This window comes from Dictyostelium discoideum (genome assembly GCF_000004695.1).
Source record: "Dictyostelium discoideum AX4 chromosome 4 chromosome, whole genome shotgun sequence".
Classification (NCBI taxonomy): Eukaryota; Evosea; class Eumycetozoa; order Dictyosteliales; family Dictyosteliaceae; genus Dictyostelium; species Dictyostelium discoideum.
In genome coordinates this window covers 2,333,603-2,358,510 of record NC_007090.3, presented here as the reverse complement: position 1 = coordinate 2,358,510, position 24,908 = coordinate 2,333,603, and the positions used below count along the sequence as shown (strand labels likewise).

Here is a 24,908-nt window from a genome sequence, read left to right as displayed (position 1 = left end):
TTTTATTTTTTTTTTTTTAAAGAAGCGCATATATATGACTATTGATACTAAAGAATCAAAGTAAAATTCTCATAATAAAACTAATGTTTATTTTATCTTTTTTTTTGCATTTCACCCCATCATTTTTTCTTTTTCACTTTTTTTTCCTATCTTTTTTCGATTTTTTTTTTTTTTTTTTTTTTTTTTTTTAAACACAACCAAAAAAAAAAAAAAATAAATAAATTTTGAAAAAAGGTTTTCTTTTTGTTATTAAATATTTATTTTATTTTGTTAAGCTTTTTTTTTTTTTTCCAGAAAAAAAAAAAACAAATGAAATATGTGAAGATTATTGTGGTTTTACAATAATAAAAATGAAATAAAAATACAAATAAAGAAAGCTGGAATTAAATTTAAGAAAGTTGATTTTAAAGAAGATGAAGAATTTGGAGCATTAAAAACAGCATAATCATAGGCACTTGAAAAATTCTTTGTCTTTCTAGTAACAACAACAGTTAAACCAGTTGGTTCTTTAGTATTTAAACCAGTGAAAGTAGCAGATGCTTCATTGTCACCATTATCTTCAATCTTTTGATTGTTTTCAGTTGCATAAAATTTAACACCACATGCAGAGAATGGGAAACTTCCTTTTGGTCTAGTACCATAAAAAGTGTAAATTGTATAATTATCAGTAGAATTTCCAGTTTTATAAAAACTAATTGTACCTGATTTACCACCATTTGTTAATTTAATATCAACACCACCATCTCTTGCTGGTATTGGTAAATATGGAACAACAACTTATAATTTATTTATTATATTTTTTTTAATTATAAGTTAGTAAATAAATAAATAAAAAATTATATAAAATAATAATATAAAAGGGTTATAATTATACATACGATCTTGTTCATTTGTAGTGATTAAAACAGAGAAGGATGCGGCATATGTTTTGTTTTTGAAATCATATTCTTCTAATGGCATAACAGCAATATAGCTATATTTTTATGATAATGATGATGATATTTAAAAAAAGTTAGTTTAATGATTTAATTTTATGATGTCACAGAATAATAATAATTTTCATTTTTTTTTATTTTTTTTATTTTTTTTTATTTACATACATAATAGTATTTTCAGGTAATGCTTTTAAATTTGTTCCAAGTGCTTTTACAGATGGATCCCATTCACCATAATAGGTTGCACTCTTATTTGTTATAATATTGTTTAGACTAACATAAATATCGAAAGTTCCAAAACATGGTGTTACAGTAATGTTGGTTGGTAATTTGGAGGTCAATGTGAAAGAGTAAATTGAAGCACCTGATTTAACAGTTTCAATTGTTCCAAATGATTCAATTGAATCTGAAAGTACTGTAACCGATTGTTGCGATTTAACAAAATATAAATTTGAAAAAATACTTAAAATAAATAATAATGATAATATAGTTTTCATTTTTTTTCCAATATCTCTATAATTATTTAATGGGGATAAATTATTTTGGTTTTTTTTTTTTTTTTTTTTAGTTGGTTTTAGTCGGCAACCAGTGGCAACCAAAAAATTAATAATTGAATAAATAAATAAATTAATAAAATAAAAATTTTAAAATAATTATAATAAAAATAATAATAATGGTTATTGAATAATTATAAAAAATATAAATAAATATATAATTAATAAACGATTAAAAATAATTTAAAATAGATTATTATTATAAAAGGGTTATATTTTTTTTTTTTTTTTTTTTTTTTTTTTTAATATTTTATTTTTTTAATTTTATTTTAATTTTAATTTTAATATTATTTTTAATTTTATTTTTAATTTTAATTTAAATATTATTCTAATATTATTTTGGTGATTTTATATTTTATCTTGTGATAATATTTTAAAAAAAAAAATTACTTATAACCAAGATTATATAATGATAATATTAAAAATGATCTTTTATGATTTAAAAATATAATTTTAAATAACAATTTTTTTTAATTTTTTTTTTTTTAAAAAAAATTAATAAAATGATAATAAAATAAACCAGTCAAAAAAATCTAAATTATTTTTAAAATTCAAATTATTTGTTTTAAAAAACAATGTGGGTTAAACACAGTGTTAAAAAGTTTTTTACTAACGAAATTACCTTTTAAAAAATATATTGATTTGACTAAAGGGAAGAAAAAAAAAAAAAAAAAAAAAAAAATAATAACAGTGTTATATTTTATTTTATTTTTTTTTTTTGTTTTTTTTTTTTATTTTTTATTTTATTTTTTTTTTTTTTATTTTTATTTTTTTTATTTTTATTTTTTAATGTAATTATGATAAAAACCCAAAGTTTGCCAAAAAAAATCTTGAAAAAGCCAAAATGTTTTTTTTTTGTGTTTAAACCCTTTTTTTTTCTTTTTTTTTATTTTTTTTTTATAAATTCGATAACACTAAAATCGTTTTGTTAACTACCCAACATGAAATATTTTTTTCATTTTTATTGTAAACCCCATTTGAAAACGTTGGTTGATGGCAAATAAAAGAAAAGAAGTAAAAAACAAAGAAAAAAAAAAAAAAAAAAAAAAAAAAAAAAACCTACTGATCATAAAGATAATCACATCAGTGGGATCAATTATTGAATATATATCCATTTATAATCTTTAGATTTATTAATGTGAGTGTGTGAGTGTGAGTGTGGTTGTGTTATCAAAAAATGTGGGTGAATTCCATAATTTTTACAAAGATATTTCCAAATATTAACACAAGTAAAATCTTTTATTGTAAAGTTCAAAAATTATAAATTCTATATTTTGAATAGTAATTTACTTTTTTATTAATCTGTACATATTTTCTCTAAATACTCTTAAAAAAAAAAAAAAAAAAAACCCATTTTTATCTTGATTATCTCGATTATTATTTATCTTTTAATTCTTTAAAGTATTTTTATTTATTTTTTTTTTTTTCCTATTTTTCTATTTTTAAACTATTTTTTTTTTTTTTACAAATTGGTGTTTTCATTTTTTATCCTCGAACACCAAACTGTTATTAAATTTATCGATTAAATTATTGTCATTTATATTATTATTATTATTATTATTATTATTATTATTATTATTATTATTATTATTATTAATTTTAATAATATTATTATCATTTTTAATTTGTGAGGAATAAAATTGATGAATTTTTGAATATTCAATATATTTAATTAAATGATTATAAGCTAAAGACATTCTTTTGTTATCAAAGATTGATTCATCAGGGAAGAATAATTTTGAGGAAACTATTAAGATGAATCTTTTCTTTGAACGAGTGAAACCAACATTTAAACGATTAAGGTCAAAACTAAATTCAGAGATACGATTAAGATCATCAAAACCATTATAACATAGAATTACATTTTCAAATTCTTTACCTTGTGTAACTTCAACTGTATTTACAATTGGTTTTACAGTTGCTTCAAGATTTAATTCATTAATTTGTACACGATTTATCATTGGAATAATTGTATTTCTTTGAATATGAAGTGGTGTAATTACACCAAGTATTAAATCTTTTCTCCAAAATTTATCTTCTTTAATTTGTTCATCATTTATTTCTTCATTATTATTATTATTAATTAATCTTTTTGAATATTCTTTTCTTAAGAATTTATAAATTTGTTTAACAATGTTGGCTTCTAATATTTTATCACCAAATTGTGAATCATCTAATAGGATTGTATGACATGATAAATCATTATTGAAAATTGATTCAATCAATTGATTATTTAAATCATCTTTATCAAATGATAAAGGTGTTATTGATTCTTGATTCTCTTTAAAGCATTGATAAAGTTTACCATAAAGATTTTGAGAGAATTTACAAAGTTGATTATTCATTCTAAAGTTTTCATAAAGTGATAAATATGGATTTTTAATATTATTTGCAATTAGATGAGATTTAATACAAGAGAAAACTGATTTATGTAATTTTGGATTATCATTATTATTATTTTGATTTTGATTTTGATTTTGATTACAATTTAATTCTTTTCTATTTGGATATGAGTCATTTAAAACTGGACCTAATTGTTTATTATCACCACAAATTATAATTTTACCAGTTTCTTTATTTAATCTTTGGAATGGTATAGAGCCAATAAAACTACTTAATTGAGAAGCTTCATCAATGATTAATAAATCGAAATCATTATAATCCAATGTTGATAATGACCAACTTGTAGCACCAACACAAAGATGATTACGATTTGTTAAATCTTTTTTATCGAATAATTTAATATCATTATCTTTGAATTCATCAGTTAATTTGGATGATTGTTTTTTAAATAATGGGAAATTAATATCTTGACCAACAGAAATTGAATATTCTTTTTTTAATGCTGAAATTCTTAATAGCAAATTATCGATTGCATTATGTGTAAATGAAGTTATAGCAATTCTAAATGGTTTTTCTTTTCTCTTGAATGATTCCATAAATATTAATACTACCAATGCTAAGAAATGAGTTTTACCAGTACCTGGTGGACCTCTTACTAATTGCATTCTCTTTTTAATGATTGAATCGAATATTAATTGTTGAGAAGTTGTCATCACTAATTTAGTATTTGGATTAATACCACTAATATCTTTAAATGATTCAATCACTTGATCAGTTAATCTCTTAAAATCATTATCAATATTCTCGGTACACCATTTCTTTGGGTCATTTAATATATCTAAAAATATTGATGATTTATTCATTTCATCATACGATTTTAATAAACTTCTATGCATTGAAAAGTAACCAATATCATATTTTTCAAAAAATAAAAATTCTTCACCACTTTTAAATAAATAAATAAATATTTATTAATATTAGTATTGATTTATTATTATTATTATTATTTTATTTTATTTTTTATTTTATACATACATATTGTTTAAAAATTTAACATTTGAAGAAACATCAAAAACTAATGAAACTGAAATTAAATCAATTGATTTGTTAATGATATAATGTGAATGAATTGATGGAATTGATTCAATGAATTGATTTTTTAAATCTGAAGAAGTTGATAAAATTTCATTTAAAGACCATATATGTTTATAGTTTGATAATTGAATTAAAGCAAAACTTGAGAATGATTTATCAATGATATGTTCAAATCTTTGATAATTTTGAATGTTTATATCGGTTGAAAATGTTAATCTAAATTTCTTTTCACCATTTGCTTCAATTGATAATAGTTTTAATTTGTAGAATGTTCCTTCCAATAAATTAATTTCTAATGGATTTGATCTAATTTGTTTTAATTTTCTATATGATGAAATACATTCATTTTGATAACAATAAAATAATTTTGCTAATAATTTATTATCATTATAAATTGATTTGTCTCTAATTAAGAATTGGTTTGCTTTCTTTACTTCTTTTAAATCTTCACCTTTAAATACAACTAATTTTAAATAATTAATTAATTCTAATTGTTTATGTAATTTATTTTCAATAATATTTGAACAATCTTCATTATTAATTATTAATTTAAATATTTCATCACCATCATCATCTTCATCACCATTAGCATTTGATGAAGGTGATAATAATTTCTTTACAATATTATTAAATGTATAAAATGGTTTAACATTTATAGCAAATGAAGTTTTAATTAAATCTTTAATAACCAAGAAAGAATATTCATCTTGTCTATCTGATAATGTCCAATTTAAAGGTACATTACATTGTGGAAAATGACCAATATTTAAATTAATCCATTCATTACTATGTAATAAAGTTCTTAATACTAAAAGAATTGATTCTTTATGTAATTCAATTTCATTATTATTAATGTTATTATTATTATTATTAATATCTTTTAATAATTTAAAACATTGTTTAAAGAATAATGATTTTTGGAATGAATCAAATATATAACATTGTAATGATAATTTCGATTTATGATATTGGTTGAAAATCACTGATAAACCCATAACCAATTCAATGAAATCATTTCCTTTTGCAAATTTATTTGATGATGGTGATGGTGGTGTGATAGTATTATCAACAACTAAAACACCCCATTGGTAAATTGATTGATTAATTGGATTATGTATAATTTCTAAATAAACTTGAATATCTTCATATGAAGATAATCTAATATCGAATAAACCAGTTGGTACAACTTTATCAGTTAGTGATGCTTCAATCATTGGTAAAGATTTAATAAAATCAACTCTTTGTGCTAAATTTTTAATTGATTCTTTATCGATTTTCATTAAAAATTCTAATTGATTTGTTTTTTCATTTTCATTTTCTTTTTCTTTTTCTTTTTCTTTTTCTTTTTCTTTTTCTTTTTCTTTTTCTTTTTCTTTTTCTTTTTCTTTTTCTTTTTCTTTTTCATTTTCTTGTTTAATTAAATTTAATAATGATGAAGATTTTATATTTACAGAAGAATTTAAAGTTTTTTCATTTTCATATTGATTTGTACAATAGTTTATAAATTCACAACCATCACATCTTTCACTAAGAATCCAAGGAGATTTTTCTTTTGGTGTTGAAAGGATATCTAAAAGATATGATCTCTTTTTAATAGAATCACCAAATAAAAAACTTTCAAGTATTTTAATTGAATCCTTTAATGAAAAATATTCAACATTAAAATTACCTTTTAAATAAATACCAGCTCTATCTGACACTACTAAATCTTTAATACCAAATTCTTTAATAATGTCATTCAATAACAATGAATAGAATGCTAATTGAATCTTTTGATGGAATGCAATAACTGTTGTTGATTTTGCATCTTGAATTTCAATTTCTCTAATTGTTGCCGTTGTTGTTGTTGTTGTTGTTGTTGTTGTTGTTGTTGCTGTTGTAGTATTTGATTTATTACCATCACCATCATCGTCATAAGTACTCTTTTTTGAAATTAATAAGAAATCAGGCTTTGAAATTGAAAATTTAATTGAGTCAGGTAAATTTCTTCTAAATGATTTTGGTGGTTCAAGTGTTGATTGAATCATATAGAATGGGGTTGAATCTACTTTTTCATCTTTTAAAATTCTAATAGTTTCAGAGATTGATAAATCTGCTTGACCATTTTCAGGTTTAAATATTCTATATTTAGGATTTTTAATATCATTTTCATCTTGTAAATACTTTAAAACTTTATCCTCCCAAATGAAACCATCATCAATTAGTTTCTGTTGAACAGATGAAATTGGACTTTGAATTGATTTAATTGGATCATTCTCTTTATAAGTTTGTCTACTTGAAAATGATAAATATCTTTCACATCCGAAATGAAAGAATCTACCAACACCTGATGGTTTTATTTTTGCATTCTCTATAATTAATTCTTTTTCTTCTTCTTCTTCTTCTTCTTCTTTAATTTGAATATGTTGTTTCAATGATGGTGATGATTTCTTAATGAATTGATACTCTTCTTCTACTTCTACTTCTTTTTGAGTATTTTCTTTAATTATAACTTTTTTTATTAATTTATGATCATTAATTTCTCTATATGGAGTTTGATCAATACCTGGTGTAGAATTGAGTTGATTAGCTTTTTCGGTTGAGGTTGATACTGACACTGGTGTAGATGGTATTGTTTTGTTACTAGATTGTGGTGTGGTGTTTGTTGTTGTTGTTGTGGCAGTGGTGGTACTGGTAGCAGATATAAGAAAATCAAAAGAGTAATCATCAATTTTCTTATCATTGATATAAACATAACTATTTCCTTTTATTGGTTTTTCTAACTTTAAATATGATTTCAATAGAGTGGTTGCACTTTGTTCAATAATAAACTTATTATCATTATTATTATTATTATTATTATTATTATCGGCATTATTTTCAAGTAGAATTCTAAATGATGGCTCATCATCTTTATTTATAAATAATTCAATATCTTTTCTAATATTTTGATATTTAAAATAACATTTTGCACTATTTATATCAATTAGCTTGTATAATACTAAATTCTTTAATTCTTTTTTTGGTTTGGCTACTGCAGTTGTTACTGTTGATACTATTTTTTCTGGAGTTGAAGGAGAGGGTGTTAATGTTAATTTTGATTCAATTGTATTATCAATATCTTTGTTGCTATCATTATCATTATTATTATTATTATTATTATTATTATCCTTATTTCCAAAAGTGTCCATTTTTAATTTGAAAATGAAAAAAAAAAAAAAAAAAAAAAAAAAAATCTAAAGCAAAATTAGAAAAAAAAATAAAAAAAAAAAAAATAAAAATGTTAAAATATCAAATTTAGTTTTTTTTTTTAATTTTTTAGAATTTAATAAGAAAACAAAAAAAAAAAAATTGATTTTAAATCCAGGTTATTTTATTGACTAATTTCATCTGCTGTTTGGCCAATTTTTTTTTTTATTTTCTTTATTTTTAAAATCGAATCACTGTCGATCACAAGATAATAGTTTTTTTTCAATAACTCAGTAATACACCTCATAATGATGGTACTGTTGATCCAAATTAAGGCTTCCAATTTTTAAATTCCAGTTAAAAGTAATAATATAATATTATAAATATTTGTTTTATTTTTATTTTACCACAAAGAATAAAAAAAAAAAAAAGGTATTTTGGAGATAATAGAAATCTATTTTTAAAATTCAATATTCCTAGAATTTCTTATTTTATTTGACTATTACATTGATAAGCATTTTTTTTTTTTTTTTATTCTAATTTAATTTTTATTTAATTTTTGTAATTCAAACAATTACCTATATTCAACATACAGATCACTATTACTAATAATCATATTATATTGTTATTCCTGGGAGCTGTTTTGTTATCTGTTTTTTGATTTTTTTTTTTTTTAATTTTTTTTTTGATTTTTTTTTTTTATAATTGTTTTCTATACTTTTTTTTACTTGTTACTTTAATAAATATATATAACACATTGTTATTTGCATAAATAATTATCTATTTTCCTAAAATATATGATATTTTGCCAACAATTTCATCTTTTCAGAAAATAAATAAATAAAATTAATATCTTTTTTTAGGTTTTTTTTTTTAAAAAAAAAAATCTAATCTTAAACTTACTTGCGAGTGAAGTGGTTTTAGCTTCATAAATATAAGATTTTCCATCATTATATTCAATAGTAAAGTATTTTGGTTTTTCTAATAAAGCAACTTTTGAAATATCTTTAATTAATCTTGCAGGCTAAAATTGAATATGATAAAAAAAAAAAAAAAAAAAAAAATTAATTTTTAATCAAATTTAAATAATTAATAAATTGACAATTTTAATTACTCTTTTAGTTTCAGTATCTTTTGGAGACATATTTGTTACTCTTTCCCTATCGATACCAATGATTCTATCTTGTTTTGGACCATATTTTTTCGTTTTAGTTACCTCATAAGTTTTATATTGCCAAGCTAAAGCATCATACCAAAAGATATCTTGTTGAAGATCTGATGAAGAACCAGTTGAATCGGTATCAGTTGGTGATAATGCAGTCATTTGTTCAATGGGACGTCTTGAAACTAGAATTAAATCGGCACCACCTAATTTCTCCATTGGTAAAGTACCATTACAAGTTTGACCATTCTCTAGTGTGAAATAATGATCGGAAATCAAAAGTTTTCTCTTTTTACAAGTTGATTCCAATAGGTCCTTTAATAACATTGTTTTTTGGAAAACAACTTTTGTTATACTACTATCAGGTAATGTAATTTTCACTACTAATGGAGCATCAGGACCTGAACTAACATTTCTATGGTGAGTTCTATGGAAATTACCTCCACCCCCACCACCTCCTCCACCAACTTGATCAGGTTGTAATTGATTTGAACTTAATTGTTGTTGAATTTGTTGAGGATGTTGTTGTTGTTGTTGTTGTTGTTGCTGTGATTGTTGTTGTTGTGGAGCTTGTTGAGCTTGTTGTTGAGTTTGTTGAGTTTGTTGAGTTTGTTGTTGTTGTTGTTGTGATTGTTGTGGTTGGAAACCAGATGATTTCATATTATTATTACTACTATTACTATTATTACTACTATTACTATTTACACTGTTATTATTATTTTGTTGTGGTACACCACCACTTATTGAAAGTGATGAAGAGGATTTCTTTAGATCGAATTTTGGATTTGGACAAAGTACCAATACTTCATCCTTAAATTTAGTTATATATTGATTTGGATCCAATGGAGGGAAATCTTGATCGATCCTACCATTGGAATCGGCAATTCTAAGGTTGTATGCTTTTGGATCTGGAATTAAACCAGTACCACCATTATTATGATGAAGTTTAAGTGTTGCAAAAATGGTTTGAATAATGGTAGCCTTTTCAATGACTCTAACTTTTAATTGACCAGCACCTGTATTTCCAGTATGAATTGATAATGTTAAACCCATACCAGGTGGCGGAACTATGTCACCATACTCTGCCTCTTCACTATTTGGTTTAACCAATCTGGTTAATAATGATGGTGGTGGTGTTATTGGTAAATCATGATTAACTTTATTAACTTTTTCTTTTACAAATATAAATACTGGTTGTTGTTGTTGTTGTTGTTGTTGTTGTTGTTGTTGTTGTTGTTGTTGTTGTTGTTGTTGTTGTTGTTGTTGTTGTTGTTGTTGTTGTTGTTGAGCTTGTTGTTGCTGTTGAGATTGTTGTTGTTGAGCTTGTTGTTGTTGTTGAGTTTTACTACTATCTGGTTGTTGTTGTTTATTTTCTTTTTCACTAGTTTTATCGGATTTTTGAAGTGTTTTGCTATTTAATTTTACAGATGTACCGGTAAAAGTTACTATTTTACATTTTTTTGGTGAAGTTGATGTTTGTTGTTGTTGTTGTTGTTGTTGTTGTTGTTGTTGTTGTTGATTATTTTGTTGTACATTATTAGTGTTTTGTTGTTGTGATATATTTTGTGGTTGTGATATATTTTGTGGTTGTTGTGGTGGTTGATTTGGTTTTTGTTGATCAGTAGAATAAGCAGATGAGGTTGAAGCATTTGTTGATGTAAGTGATGAAATAGTTGATGAGTTTGTTGCAGATGTTACAGTTGATGTGTTTGTACTAGTTGTTGTATTACTTGTTGTGTTTGTTGTACCACTACTACTTCCACTACTACTACTTGTACAACTACTAGTAGTATTATTAGGTGATGGTTGTTGTTGTGGTGTTGTTGTTACTGTTGATGCTGTTGTTGCAGTTGTTGGTTTTTGTTGTTGTTGTTGTGCTTGTACTTGAGCTTGTTGTTGTGCTTGTTGTTGTTGTTGTTGTGCTTGTTGTTGTTGTTGTTGTTGTTGTTGTTGTTGTTGTTGTTGTTGTTGTTGTTGTTGTTGTTGTTGATGTTGTTGTTGTTGTTGTTGTTGTTGTTGTTGTTGTTGTTGTTGTTGTGCTTGTTGTTGTTGTTGTTGTTGTTGATTTGGTGATATTGCATTATTTGGTGGTGTTGAATTACCAGAAGTTGCATTATTATTTGATGTTGAAACTGGTCTATATAACAAAGAATAATCTTTATCTAAACTCTTACTAAATGGTATGTCTGGATCAATTTCTGATGTACTTTCATTTGAAAAATTATATATTTGTTCTGCTATACTATCTCTTTTGAATGTCTCGTAGAAAATTTGAGTTTTATATCTTATTTGTTGTACAACATCAACTAATTCACAATAAACTGACATTTTTTTTTTTTTTTTTTTTATTTAGTTTTATTTAATAAAAATAAAATAAAATAAACCTTTTTTTGTGTGTGTGGAATAACTTTTTTTTTTTTTTTTTTTTTTTTTTTTTTTTTTAAACCAAAAAAAAAAAAATTAATTTATAAGGTGTAGTTTAGAATAAAAAAAAATATATATATATATGAAAAATAATAAATTATAACTTTAAATGAAGTTAAAATATTTATTATTATTTATGATATTACTATTTATGAAATATTGAAAGTTTATAAGGGAGTTAAATTATACTATATTATTATTAATATTATTATAATTATTATTAATTATTATTAAGTATTATTATTACAATAAATGGTGTTTTAAAAAAAAAAAAATAATAAAAATTAATTTAAAAAAAAAATAAAAATTATACTACAAATTAAATATACATATATTTTTTAATTTTATTTATTTATTATTTTTTTTTTATTTTATTTTTTTTTTTTTTTTTTTTTTTTAAAAATAAAACAACATGATAATCTCAGTTGTCTTTATTTGTGTGGTGTGCTGTTTGTGAGTTGTTAAATTGTGAGTGTGCGAGTGAGTGTGTGTATTGTAGGTGATTATTTTATTTTATTTTATTTTTTTTTAATATCCTTTTATGTCTTAATAATAATATTAAAATTAAAAAAAAAAAAAATTAGAAAAAAAAAAAAAATATCTTTTGGAAAAAAATTTTTTTTAAAAAAAAAAAAAATAAAAAAAAAAAAAAATAAAAAAAAAAATAAAAATAAAAATAAAACAATTCAAAAAGTGTAATCTGCTAATTCAATCTTTTTTTTATTATAAAATCAGTGTTTTATTTTATATTTTTTTTTTTATTATTATTTTTTTTTTTTATTATTATACTTTCTAATTAAAATAAATCATTTTAGATATATCTATGATTTTGTGCTCGATCCAAAAAAAGAAAAAAAAAAAAAAAAAAAAAAAAAGAAAAATTTAATTAAAATAAAAAAATAAAACACTAAAAAAAAAAAATTGAAAAAAATTTTATAACCTACACCTTCATCACTTTTAACTTTGGCAAAATCTCAAAATGAGAAAGTGGCAACACTACTTTTTTTTTTTTTTATTTTTATTTTTATTTTTATTTATTTATTTTTTATTTATTTTTATTTATTAATTTATTTATTTATTTATTACGTTGGTTTTAAAATTTTACTCATTTGGAAAGCGAAAAAACAAATTAAACGATCTAAAAATGGACGGTTACCAATATCTTTTAAGGTTACTTCGCTACAGGATTTGAGATCATTTTTAAATTGATCTTCTAAAACTTTTACGACATTTGGACTAAAGAAGGCGAGATTCGCTTCGAGATTTCTTTGAGACCAGGTATCCAAATTGTAACTTCCAATTGTTGAATACATACCATCAATTGATAAAGTTTTCGCATGTAAAGTGATTGATTCCAATTCATAAATTTTAATTTTTTCATGTTTTAAAAAAAGTGGATAAATATATCTCGAAGCATTACGGAACCAAGGGACATCACTTTTTCCAGCCGTAATAATCTTTACATCAACACCACGTTTTGCGGCATTAACAATTGCCTTTCTTAATTTTCTTGGTGGTAAAAAATAAGGTGTAGTGAAATAACAATGATCATACGACTTATTCAATGCAATTAATAATGCTTTTTGAATCTCCCTTTTATTTCTAAACTGATTTGATTGTTGAACTTGAACAACTGCATTTGAAATAGTCTTTGATTGAACTATTTCAATCTTTTTACTACCACTACCATTACCATTATTTAGATTTATATTTGATTCATCATTCAAATAATCATTTAATTTATTTAAATTCTCTAAATTTTTATATTCACTTGTTAATGATACAAATTCTTTAAATTCATCTTCATTTTCATCATCATCCTCTCCTTCTTCATCATCATCATCATCTTCAATTGTAAATTCAGTTAAATCTTCATCTTTTAAAAATTGTTGTTGTGTTTCTAATTTTATTAAATTCTTTTCATTTTGCCTTATTTTATTATTATTTGTATAATTTGTACTATTTATTGGTGGTTGATAATGATAATATGTTGATTGAGTTATATCATTAAATGTATCATCTTCATCTTCATATTCATCATCAAGTTCTTTATCTTTATAATTATTATTATCATTATTATTTATATATTGATTATTATTTTCAATTGATTCTTTAAATTCTTCATTTAATTCATAAATTGGTTTTTTATATATTTTGGAATCCATTTCAGATGCATATGGAAAATGTAGAGCTAGTAAAGCAGGTGAACCAATTTTATTTACTGGTTTTTCAATGATTCTTTTATCTTTAACAGAATCATGAAAAATATTTAAAAGATTTTTAACGGCAGGTCCTTCAATCATACAATGAGTATCACGGAAATAATCTTTACCACCATCCATATTTGATGAAGCATATTTACCAGATATATTCATACCACCACAAAAACCATACTTTTCATCAACAACTATAATCTTTCTATGATTTCTTAATGTGTATGGTAATATTGAACTAATTTCAACCGGATTGAATTGATAGATATCAACACCGGAAACTCTCATTTCATAAATATCAAAATCTGATAATCCTGAACTACCAATTGAATCATATGCAAATTTAACTTGAACACCTCTTCTTTGTGCTTCTGTCAATAATTCAATGGTTTTATTACCAATTAAATCTGGTTCAATTGTATATGTTTCTAAATAAATTGATTCTTTTGCCTAATAGAAAAATTAAAAATAAAATAAAATTTGTATTTTTAGTTTTCTATTTGTGACATTTTTTATTATTTTTTTTTTTTTTAATAATTAATTTAAATTTTTACACTTTTAATACAACCCCACATATGTCTAAACATTTCATCACCTGTAAAAAAGATTGTAACATTGTTTCCTTTTGTTGGTTCATCTAATTTAAAGAGTTTTTGAGTTGCATTCATCCAACTACTTTTAACTTTTTTATAATAACTTTCATTCTTTAAATTTTTCCTAAATTGTTGTGAAAATGATTTAGATTTAAATATATTTCCTAATGAACCAACACGAGCTAAAAATGAATTCATTTTTATTTCTTTTTTTTAGTCAAAATTTTTTTTTTTTTTTTTAGATATATATGTATATAAAATAAATAAACAAAAAAAAAAAAAAAAAAAAGTGTTGAGAAAATATAAAAAAAAAAGTGTGGTATGAGTGTGTGATTATTATTATTTTTGTCTTTTTTAAAAAAAATTAAAAAAAAAAAAAAAAAAAAAAAAGTGATTATGTATCCAATGACAACATTAATACGAAATTTTTTATTATTTTCACTTTTTTTAATTTTTTTTTTTTTATTTTTTTTTTAATGAAATTTCAAATTTTGCCTGAACACCTTAAAAAAAAATATAAAAATAAAAAAACAAAAAATAAAATAAAAGTAAAAAATAATTAGGATCACCTTTGTAATTAATTTATTATTATTTTTTTTATTTTTTTATTTTATTTCCATTTTGTTTATAGATTTATATTTATATTTATTTTTTGGTGAACTTCTGCCGATATGTTTAAAAAAAAAAAAAAAAAATAAAATAAAATTGAAATTAAATTGATCCAAAAAAAAAAAAAAAAAAAAAAGTTGAAAAATGAGTTGGATTGCCTACCTGTTAAAGATTTTTTTTTTTTTTTTTTAAAAATTTGGGTTAAAATTAAAAATAAAAATAAAAAAAATAAAAAAAAAAAAAAAAATATAAAAAGAAAAAAAAACTATCCCACCCACATTCATAATTATTAATATTATACATATATATTTATCTTTTTCTATCTCTTTTTTTTTTTTTTTTTTTTTTTTTATATAGTTTATAAAATGGAAAATAATAATAATAATAATAATAATAATAATAATAATAATAATAATAATAATAATATTGTATTATTAAAATGTGTTTCACAAAATTATGAATGGGGTAAATATGGTTCAAATAGTACAGTTGCAAAATTATTAAAAGGATATGCAAAAGAATGTAGTGATATTATAAAAGAAACAATACCATATGCAGAACTTTGGATGGGTGATCATGTTAGTGCGCCATCAAAAGTTGAATATAAAAATAAAGAATTAAAATTAAGAGAATATATCGATACAGTACAAAAAGAAATAAATGAAAAATCATCAACATCATCATCATCATCATCATCAATTAGAGGTGAAATTGTTGAAAAAAGATTTGGTAATGATTTTCCATTTTTATTTAAAGTTTTATCAATTAGAACAGCACTTTCAATTCAAGCACATCCAGATTCACAATTAGCACAAGTTTTATTTAAAAAGTATCCAAACATCTATAAAGACCCATATCATAAACCAGAGATTGCAATTGCAACAACTCCATTCGAAGCATTATGTAGTTTTAGACCATTATCAGAAATTCAATCATTTATAGACACAATACCAGAATTTAAAAATTCTTTACCAAATAATTGTAATTATTATTATTAACACACACACGCATATATGTATATATGTATATGTATATACTAATTTAATATATTTACATATATTTTTAGTAATAAAATTAGATGATTGTAAAGAATATTTAAAGAGTATTGTAACATCATTATTAAAAGCAGATGGTTTATTAATATCAAATAATTTAAAGGAATTAAATAATAGATTGAATGAAAAGAGGGAGGAGGAGAGAGATGATTTGGATAGATTGGTTTTGAAACTTTATTCACAATATCCAGGTGACGTTGGGGTATTCTTTGCATATATTTTAAATTATATTGTATTGAAACCTGGTGAGGCTTTGTTTTTAGGTGCTGGTGAACCACATGCATATATATCGGGTGATTGTGTTGAATGTATGGCACCATCTGATAATGTGGTTAGAGCAGGGTTAACACCAAAGTTAAAGGATGTAGACACCCTTGGTGATATGTTGACCTACAGAACTGGGAGACCTGATCTAGTGGTACCACAGCAAAGACCCGATTTATCTTTAACTAATTATCGTTGTTATCAACCACCCGTTGACGAATTTCAAGTGGAATACTATCATTTAGATGATTGCTGTAAAAATATAAATGTATACTCAAGTAAAGGTCCTTCAATAGTTTTGGTTTATTCAGGTAATTTATCAATTGAAAACAAATCAAATCAATCAACTTTAAATAATCTTCATACAGGTTCAATCTTATTTGTACCTGCAAATACTGATTATCAATTCATTCAATCTGATTCATCAATACCTGTATCAATATATGTTGCAAGTGTTAGTAATAGAATTTTTAATAAAAATAATTTGTAATACTCTCTCTCTCTCTCTCTCATAAATAAATAACCCCATTCAATATAAAAAATTAAAATTAAATTAAATAAATAAAATAACAATACCATTCATTAATTATATGTATTTTATTTTTTATTTTTTATTTTTTTCCTCTTTTACATATAATAAAAAAAAAAAAAAAAAAAAAAAAAAAAAAAAAAAAATTAATTTTTATAAAATAAAAAAATGTAGTTTATCATTAATAAATCTAAAAACAATAATACTAATTTTACAATGAATTTATATTAATTTATTAATATACATTTTTTCAGTTAAAAATGTTTTTTTAAATAGGGAAAAAAAAAAAAAAGTAGTATAATTAAATTATTTTTTGTTTAAACTTTTTTTTTTTAAAAAATTTCTACAAATCAAAAAAAACCCCAAAATAAGTTATAAAATTACTTTTAATTAAATTAAGATAATTTTTTTAAAAAAAAAAATATATATATATATATATATTTATAGCACTTTCGTTATTTTTAATTTAATTAAGATATTAAAAAAAAAAAAAAAAAAAAAAAAAAAAAGTTTGAATTAAAATTAAATTAAATGTTGAATAACCCCCTTAAAAATAATTATTTAAATTAAATAATTTTCGTAAATTACCTGATTCAGAAAATTTTTTTTATTTATTTTTTTTTTTATTTTTTTTTTATAAAATATTGTGGTTGTGTTGTGTGGTTTATACAAAACATTTTAGTAAAAATAAAACAAACAAAGAACCAACCTTTTTGTTTTTTTTTCTTGGGTTATTTTTAAAATTACCAAGGTATGGTAATAATAAAATATTGGAAAAAAATTAATATATTTTTTTTTATTTTTTTATTTTTTTTATTTTTTATTTTTAAAATATATTTAATTTTAAATGTATAATTATAATTAGAGCTCTGTAATAATAAGAATTTGTGTGGTAAGAAATTATAATAATTATTTTAAGTGTTGTTATTTTAAAATTAGTTTGTGTAATAAAATCCATCTATTAGGTTTTTATTGTTTTTTATGTGTAAATAGTATAAAGACCAAATTAAGTTTTTTGTTTTTCTCTAAGTAAAATTTTATTTTTTATTATTTCTTTTTCAGGTATAAAAATAAAATTTTAATAGATTTTATTAAAATAAAAAAAAAAATAAAAAAAATAAAATAAAAAATAAAATAAAAAAATAATAATTAAAAATTAACATCAATATTTTTTTATAAAACCAACAACATCACCATCATACAACATCATTTTAGTTGTTAATAAAATCCTCATTTTACTTTTAGATTTCAAATTATTGTTAATAAGAATATTATTTTTTTTTTTTATTTTTAATTTTATTTTTTTATATTTTATTTTACTAAAAAAAAAAAATAATATCCAATCGTATGTACCAAATAGTCAATCAAATAAAAATAATTGGTCGATTTACTTAATTGTGGGGAAATTTTTTTTTTTTTTAAAAAAAAAAGAGTTTATAAACATATTTGGATATCCTAGTATTTTTTAAAAAAAAATATTAAATAATTATTAAACGCCTTTATAATTATATAAATTTTTTCGCACATAAAAAATTACCACACTTTTTTTTTTTTTTTTAAAACAAATAATTAGATTGATTTAAAGAAAATATTTTTTTGCGTGTGATTTTAAAAAAAAAATAAATTAAATTAACCCAAACCAACTATATTTCACCCCAATTATGTACATATAATATTTAAAAACATTTTTTTTGTTTTTACTTGAACAAACCATATTAATATTATTCACTGTTTTTGTGTGTTATTTGTATTTTATATTCTTTTTTTTTTTTTTTTTTTTTTTTTTAAACTTATTTATTTTTTTAAACAATTTATTTTAAAATTTTTATTTTAATCAATTTTTTTTAAACAAAAAGTGTTTATAATAAAAAAAAAAAAGAAAATCAATTTTTTAAAAAAAAAAAGGAAAAAATAATTTTATTTATATATATAATTTAACTTTTTTCAGAAAAGATTTTTTGTTAAAATAATTTGGAATCGTTTAGCAATTAATTCCAAAAAAAGTCCTCGTTTATTATTAGTTGGTTTTTTTTAATTAAAAGAATTTAACTAATTATAATATTCATAATTCATCTTTTTTTTTTTTTTATTTTTTCTAAAACAAAATTTTAAAAAAAAAAAAAAAAAAAAAAAAAAAAAAAAAAAAAAAATTAATATTCTTATTTATTCATTCTTTTTTTAAAAAATATTTTATAAAATATTATAATATTTATTTATTTTATTTATTTGTTTGTTTTTTTTAGTAATAAAACATTCCCGCACACACTTTTTTTGTTTTTTTAAAATCAAATAATTATTTTATTTTTTAAAACCAAATAATTTTTTTTTTTTTTTTTAAAAGATAATAATAATAATAATAGTAATTTATTAATATTAATTAAATTAATTATTATTAAAATTAGAATATTAAAAAATTATTAATAATAGTAATTAATAAAAAATAGATAAAAAAAAATGTGGTCTAAATCACAATTAATTTTCTTTATAATTATTTTATATAATATATTATTTATAAATGGAAATTTAATTGATACTGGTAAGTGAATTTTAAATAAAAGCCTATAATATATAAAATTTCATATTATTAACTTTTTTTTTTTATAATCTTTTTTTTTTAGATTATTCAAAAACATTTAAACCTTTTTTAGAAACAAAGAATAAAATTGGAAATGTAATAAAGGATCCAAAAACTGAACAAATATATGTAATTGGTGAATATCAAACTCAACCTGAACAAGCTGATAAAACTTTTTCAGGAAATAATTTTTATACATTAGCACCAAAAATACCAATTCCAAATTTTGTTTTTGAAAATTCAACATCAAAAACACCAAAACCAACGCCAACACCATCAATTAAAACAAAATCAAAAACACCAAAACCAATTGAGTCATCATCCTCATCATCATCAGAAACAGATGAACTTATAACTGGTTTAAAAAAAAACTATTTTAAAGTTATCAAAGCTTCAATTTATGATGGTTGTGTTGCTTACCTTGGTAAAGGTTTACAAGATGGTAATACTTTTATAGCAATGTATAATTTAAATAATGTTCCTGATTTTTATCAAGTTGATTCATCTCATAATTATTTAAGTCTTAGTATTGATGATACATTTATATGGGCAACTTATAAAGAAGCAAATCAAGTTTATCTTAAACCAATAATTCATGATGGTTGTAAAAAAAGTAAGTATATAATTTAATTTAAATTTAAAATATATACTTATATATACATATATTAATTTTATTTTTAAAAATAAATTAATAAAGTTATACATAAGAATGATCCATATGTACCAATGCCAGTTAATATTACAAATCCAGAGGATGTAATTTCTCAACCAATCACATCATCAAGTAGATATATTTATATTTATGATAGTGCTGCACATGTTTTGGTTAAATTTACTCATAGTTCAAGTTTACAAAAATTTGAAGAAACTGAAGGTGGAAGATTAAATGTTCTTGATGCTTGCTCAGTTAGATTATATCGTTATGATCAAGAAAAAAGAAATACCTATTGGATGGTATCAAAAAAAGATGGCTTTACACTTTATAATGAAAGAAGTGAAAAGTCAATTTCATTAACAAAAGATGGTGATACCACTGACTATTGTGCACCATTTGCAACAAAAGGTTTAGATACTGTAAGTTTTATTTTATTTTATTTTAAAATTTTAGAATTAACAAAATTAACAAAATATAATTATATTTTTTATTTTTTATTTATGATTAGTTTTATGCTTTACCAGGATCTGATGAATTAAGTAGAAGTATACCTGGAGTTTCATTTGAAGTAACACATCCTTGTTATGGTGATAAAGGTACTGGTGAAATTAAAATACTTGCACCACCAGGTGTTTTCCAAATTAAATGGGAAGATCAATTAACTGCAACTAAATCTTTGATAAGAAAAAATTTAAAAGATGGTGATTATATTCTACAATATTGGTTAAGTGGAATTGATGACTCAACTGATATGGTTAGAAAGAATATTTCGATTATTACACCAGAGAATCCAATGTTTATTAATGTAACACATGCATGCTTGAATGCTGCACAAGGTGTTTTCAATTTTACAAATTTAAAACATCCAGATTTCAGTTATGAATATATTCTATACAGTGAAGATGGTAAAAAACCAGTGATTCTTAAGGATGGAAGTGTTTTTCCTGGCTTGTATGGTGATAAAAATTATACTGTTAACATTACCACCACAAGTAAAGACGTTTTCAAACATCAATGTACCTATTCAGTAAAAGAGTTTCTTCCAAATGATAAAGTTGAGAAACCAATCATTGAATATACAAATTTAACATGTGCAGATTCAAAGGATGCTAGAATTAAAATTGTAAATTTCAAACCAGAGAAATACAATTACATTGTAACACCAACAAAATATAATATAACATCAGAGGGTACCATTGAGAATATAAGTGATTTAAATATTGTTATAAAGGCAGAAATTAAAGGTGGTGTATGTTCACAAATTGTAAGTGTCGATATTTATTCACCACCTTCTGCAAAGGTAGTTAAAGAAAAACTTAAACCAAAGGTAATTAAATCACTATGTTTTGGTTCAAAAGGTTCAATTAAAGTTGCATCAATGGATGGTATTGATTTCGAGTTGACAGATTCAAAAGGTAAAGTTCATCAACCATTTATTAATAAAATTAAAACTTTGGAATTTAATGGTTTAATAGCTGATAAATATATTCTTGAAGCAAAGATTAAATCAACAAGAGGTGAAAGTTTGTATTGTGGTTCAGTATCAAATAATTTAACTTTGGCACAACCAAAAAGAATTCAAATCACTGATACCCTTATTGAAAGTATTGATTGTACAAGAGCAAACCTTGCCAACATGACAATTACTGCAACTGGTGGTACTCAATACAATGGTAGTTATTATGATTTTACAATATCATCGGGTGCTATCTCACACGGTCATTATTTAAATGTCTCTTATTGGGTTGATGGAATTTATAGTTTAAACATCTCTGATTCTAAAGGTTGTGTTGCTGTTTATAATAATATCACCATTAAAAGACCAAATAAATGTCAAGTTCATAATATCAATGGTATCCATCCTCAATTTGGACCAAATTCAATTCAAAATGGTGGAAATGGAAATGGAAATCCTAAAAAAGATGATAAAAATAAACTTGGTCTAATACTTGGTCTATGTCTTGGTATTGGTATACCTTTTATTATATTAGCCACAGTTTTAACAGTTGTACTAGTAAAGAAATTTGGCCATCGTTTCTCAAGAACTCCTACTATGAGAAACCAACCACGTCCAAATACTGTACCAGTATTTATGGGTGGTAAAATTCATAATATAGATAACTTTTAAATAATAAGAAAAAAATAAAAAATAAAAAAAAAAAAATATATATATTTAATTTAATTTATAAAAAAAAAAAAAAAAAAAAAAAAAAGTTAAATAGTAGGTATGCATATTTTTTTTTTTTTCTGCAATGTTTTAAGTTTATTAAAAAAAAAAAAAAAGAAATAAATGAATTTTATATGTATATATATTTTTATAATTTTTTTAATTTTTTTTTTTTTATTTATTAGGAACATGATTATTTACAATTTAGCTTGTGGTTTAGCTTTTGTGATTTGACCTAATTTCATGGCTAAACCCATATTACCTTTGATTTTTAATAAACCTTTAGTGAAGGCAGTTTGGCCATTTAATTTACCAGACATTAAAGAGAGGAAATCTGCTTCCTTCATTGTGATGGTACAATCAGCTTTTGGAGCTGGACCAACACTAACTGAACCTTTATTATTCTTTAAGTCGACAGTGTATTTTTTGGTATCAATATCAAATTGATATACACCATTGATCTTTTTAACTAAGTCTGGATTTGCAATAACAGTTTTTGATAATTTTTCAAATTCTTTACCTAATAGTGTACCATCATCAAGACCACCTGCTGCTGGTGCAGTGGTAGTTGCTGCTGCTGGAGCTGGTGCTGATTTTGTGTTATTCTTTACAGCATTTACAATTGAACGGAATTTCATTGCTAATGCCATATTACCTTTAATTGCTAATTTCTTTTTCATGAATGCCTATTTTTTTTTTTATTTTATATATTAATATATGTATATATACATAATCATTTATTAAAATAATTAATTTTATTACGTACAGTTTGTTCAGATAATTTACCTTCAAGAATTTGAACGAAATCTTCTTCATTTACAATAATAGTACATTCTGGTTTTTCATGTTTACCAACTTTGAATGAACCTGGAGCAGTTTTTCTTTAATATTATTATTTTTCAAAATTAGTTTTTTATTTTTATTTTTTTAATTTTTTTTTATTTAATCTTATCCTATAATTATGTTTGTAATTAATCTTAATTTTGATTAAGAATTATGTGATGATGATGATGAGATGATGATGATGAACTAAAAGAAGTGGTGACTAAAAAAAAAAAAAAAAAATATAAAAAATAAAAAATAAAAATAAAAGAAAAAAAACGAATGATATTTGAATAAAAAGGATCTCGAACGAACGAATGAAATAATAATGAAAAAAAAAAAAAAGTATAAATAGTGTAAAGATTTAAAACTTACAAATCAACAGAGTAATGTTTGACAGTACCATTTTCAGTGATATCAAATTGATAGATACCTTTGATTTTTTGAGCTAAAGTACCATCTTTCTTAATGGTGGCATCGAGGTCATTAAAGAATTTACTTGACATTTTAATTAATATTTAAATAGTGTGTTGGGGGTGTAGAAAAAGATAATGAAAAAAAATTAAAAAATTAAAAAAAAATAAAAAAAAAAAAAAATTAAAAATTAAAAAATTAAAAAAAATAAAAAACAATAAAAAATAAAATAAAAAAAAAAAAAAAAAATTCAAATTTCATGTAGCGCAATTGATTTATATTTTTGGATTTCGATGGATATCTCATTTTTACTTTCGTTTACAAAATAAAAAATAAAAATAAATAAAATAAATAAAATAAATAAATAAATAAATAAATAAATAAATAAACAAATAAATAAATAAATAAATAAATAAATAAATAAATAAATAAATAAATAAATAAATAAATAAATAAATAAATATTAAAATTCTAAATATGTCAAGAAGATCACAACAATCACAACAACGTAAACCTGCAAGAAGGGATGAAATATCATCATCGTCATCTGAAGAGGAGGAGGAGGAGGAGGAGGAGGAAGAGGAGAGCCCTGAGGAATTTAGTGAAGGAGAGGAAGAAGAAGTTGGAAATAAGAGAAAAAGAGCAACACCAAGAAAAACAACACAATCACAACAAAGTTCAACAAGCACAACAACAACAACAACAACTACAACTAGATCAGAATTAACAGAAGAAGAGCGTTATAAATTAGTTTATGAATATGTTAGACTTTTATTATTTTCAAATAGAAAGAAAGTACCAATTACAAAGACAGAAATTAATAAGATCATATTGGCAAGATTTAAAGATAAGAGTTTACAAGGTTTTGTTTATAAAGCTGGTAGAGAATATTTAAAGGAATTCTTTGGTTATGAAGTTGTAGAGTTGAAGAAAAAAGGCAAAGAATCGTCAACTTATATCTTAAAGAATTTAAATGACTATGAAGCAGTGAGACAATTGGATAGCATCGATCCAATTGAAAACAGAGAATCAATGATACAAAAAGAGAATCTCACTTTATTGACAATTATATTATCAATCATATTTTTGGAAAATGGTCATGTTGAGTCACCACAATTATTACAATTCCTATCGGTATTGGGTTTCTCTCAGAATGAACCTCATCCAGTTTATGGTGATCTTGAAAAATTATTAGAGAAATTCTGTAGAGAGCAATACCTAACTCGTAGAAAGAATGTAGTCGATAATCAAATCATTTGGGTCTATGAAATGGGTCAAAGATCTTCAACTGAATCATCCAAAAGATTCATTCTAAATTCTATCTCTGATAT

At 22.1% G+C, this 24,908-nt stretch overlaps 8 protein-coding genes across 9 annotated transcripts in view; 3 read left to right on the top strand and 5 right to left on the bottom strand.

The window, feature by feature from the left end:
- Positions 1-336: 336 nt before the first annotated feature.
- On the bottom strand, positions 337-1,432 carry DDB_G0284691 (hypothetical protein; the record flags this gene model as incomplete). The annotated part of the gene is made up of 3 exons (XM_633387.1): positions 337-776; positions 879-973; positions 1,101-1,432. The coding sequence occupies 3 exons, from the start codon at positions 1,430-1,432 to the stop codon at positions 337-339; spliced, it is 867 nt and encodes a 288-aa protein (XP_638479.1).
- Positions 1,433-2,967: 1,535 nt separating this feature from the next.
- On the bottom strand, positions 2,968-8,097 carry DDB_G0284689 (hypothetical protein; the record flags this gene model as incomplete). The annotated part of the gene is made up of 2 exons (XM_633386.1): positions 2,968-4,777; positions 4,868-8,097. 2 exons carry the CDS (start codon positions 8,095-8,097, stop codon positions 2,968-2,970), a joined length of 5,040 nt encoding a protein of 1,679 aa, XP_638478.1.
- A 758-nt stretch (positions 8,098-8,855) lies between these two features.
- Positions 8,856-11,585, bottom strand: ripA (ras interacting protein; the record flags this gene model as incomplete). Of its 2 annotated transcripts, none has more annotated exons than XM_633385.1 (3): positions 8,856-8,875; positions 8,999-9,119; positions 9,210-11,585. In XM_633385.1, 3 exons carry the CDS (start codon positions 11,583-11,585, stop codon positions 8,856-8,858), a joined length of 2,517 nt encoding a protein of 838 aa, XP_638477.1. The 2 variants fall into 2 exon arrangements, with proteins under 2 accessions (XP_638477.1, XP_002649140.1); XM_002649094.1 differs by lacking the exon at positions 8,856-8,875 and adding an exon at positions 8,876-8,916.
- A 1,178-nt stretch (positions 11,586-12,763) lies between these two features.
- Positions 12,764-14,685, bottom strand: DDB_G0284687 (phospholipase D; the record flags this gene model as incomplete). The annotated part of the gene is made up of 2 exons (XM_633384.2): positions 12,764-14,344; positions 14,449-14,685. 2 exons carry the CDS (start codon positions 14,683-14,685, stop codon positions 12,764-12,766), a joined length of 1,818 nt encoding a protein of 605 aa, XP_638476.2.
- A 776-nt stretch (positions 14,686-15,461) lies between these two features.
- mpi (mannose-6-phosphate isomerase) lies at positions 15,462-16,905 on the top strand (the record flags this gene model as incomplete). Its single annotated transcript, XM_633383.1, has 2 exons — positions 15,462-16,077; positions 16,163-16,905. The coding sequence occupies 2 exons, from the start codon at positions 15,462-15,464 to the stop codon at positions 16,903-16,905; spliced, it is 1,359 nt and encodes a 452-aa protein (XP_638475.1).
- A 2,493-nt stretch (positions 16,906-19,398) lies between these two features.
- Positions 19,399-22,302, top strand: DDB_G0284683 (hypothetical protein; the record flags this gene model as incomplete). Its single annotated transcript, XM_633382.1, has 4 exons — positions 19,399-19,480; positions 19,563-20,132; positions 20,217-20,593; positions 20,683-22,302. 4 exons carry the CDS (start codon positions 19,399-19,401, stop codon positions 22,300-22,302), a joined length of 2,649 nt encoding a protein of 882 aa, XP_638474.1.
- A 236-nt stretch (positions 22,303-22,538) lies between these two features.
- DDB_G0284681 (hypothetical protein) lies at positions 22,539-23,669 on the bottom strand (the record flags this gene model as incomplete). The annotated part of the gene is made up of 3 exons (XM_633381.1): positions 22,539-23,027; positions 23,108-23,222; positions 23,539-23,669. The coding sequence occupies 3 exons, from the start codon at positions 23,667-23,669 to the stop codon at positions 22,539-22,541; spliced, it is 735 nt and encodes a 244-aa protein (XP_638473.1).
- A 385-nt stretch (positions 23,670-24,054) lies between these two features.
- The window catches only part of DDB_G0284679 (hypothetical protein), a gene marked incomplete at both ends in the record, with an annotated part of 1,221 nt that continues 367 nt past the window's right edge, over positions 24,055-24,908 (top strand). Inside the window, one exon of the mRNA XM_633380.1 lies at positions 24,055-24,908. This exon is cut by the window's right edge and continues 367 nt beyond it. Within this exon, the coding sequence (XP_638472.1) occupies positions 24,055-24,908 (854 nt within the window).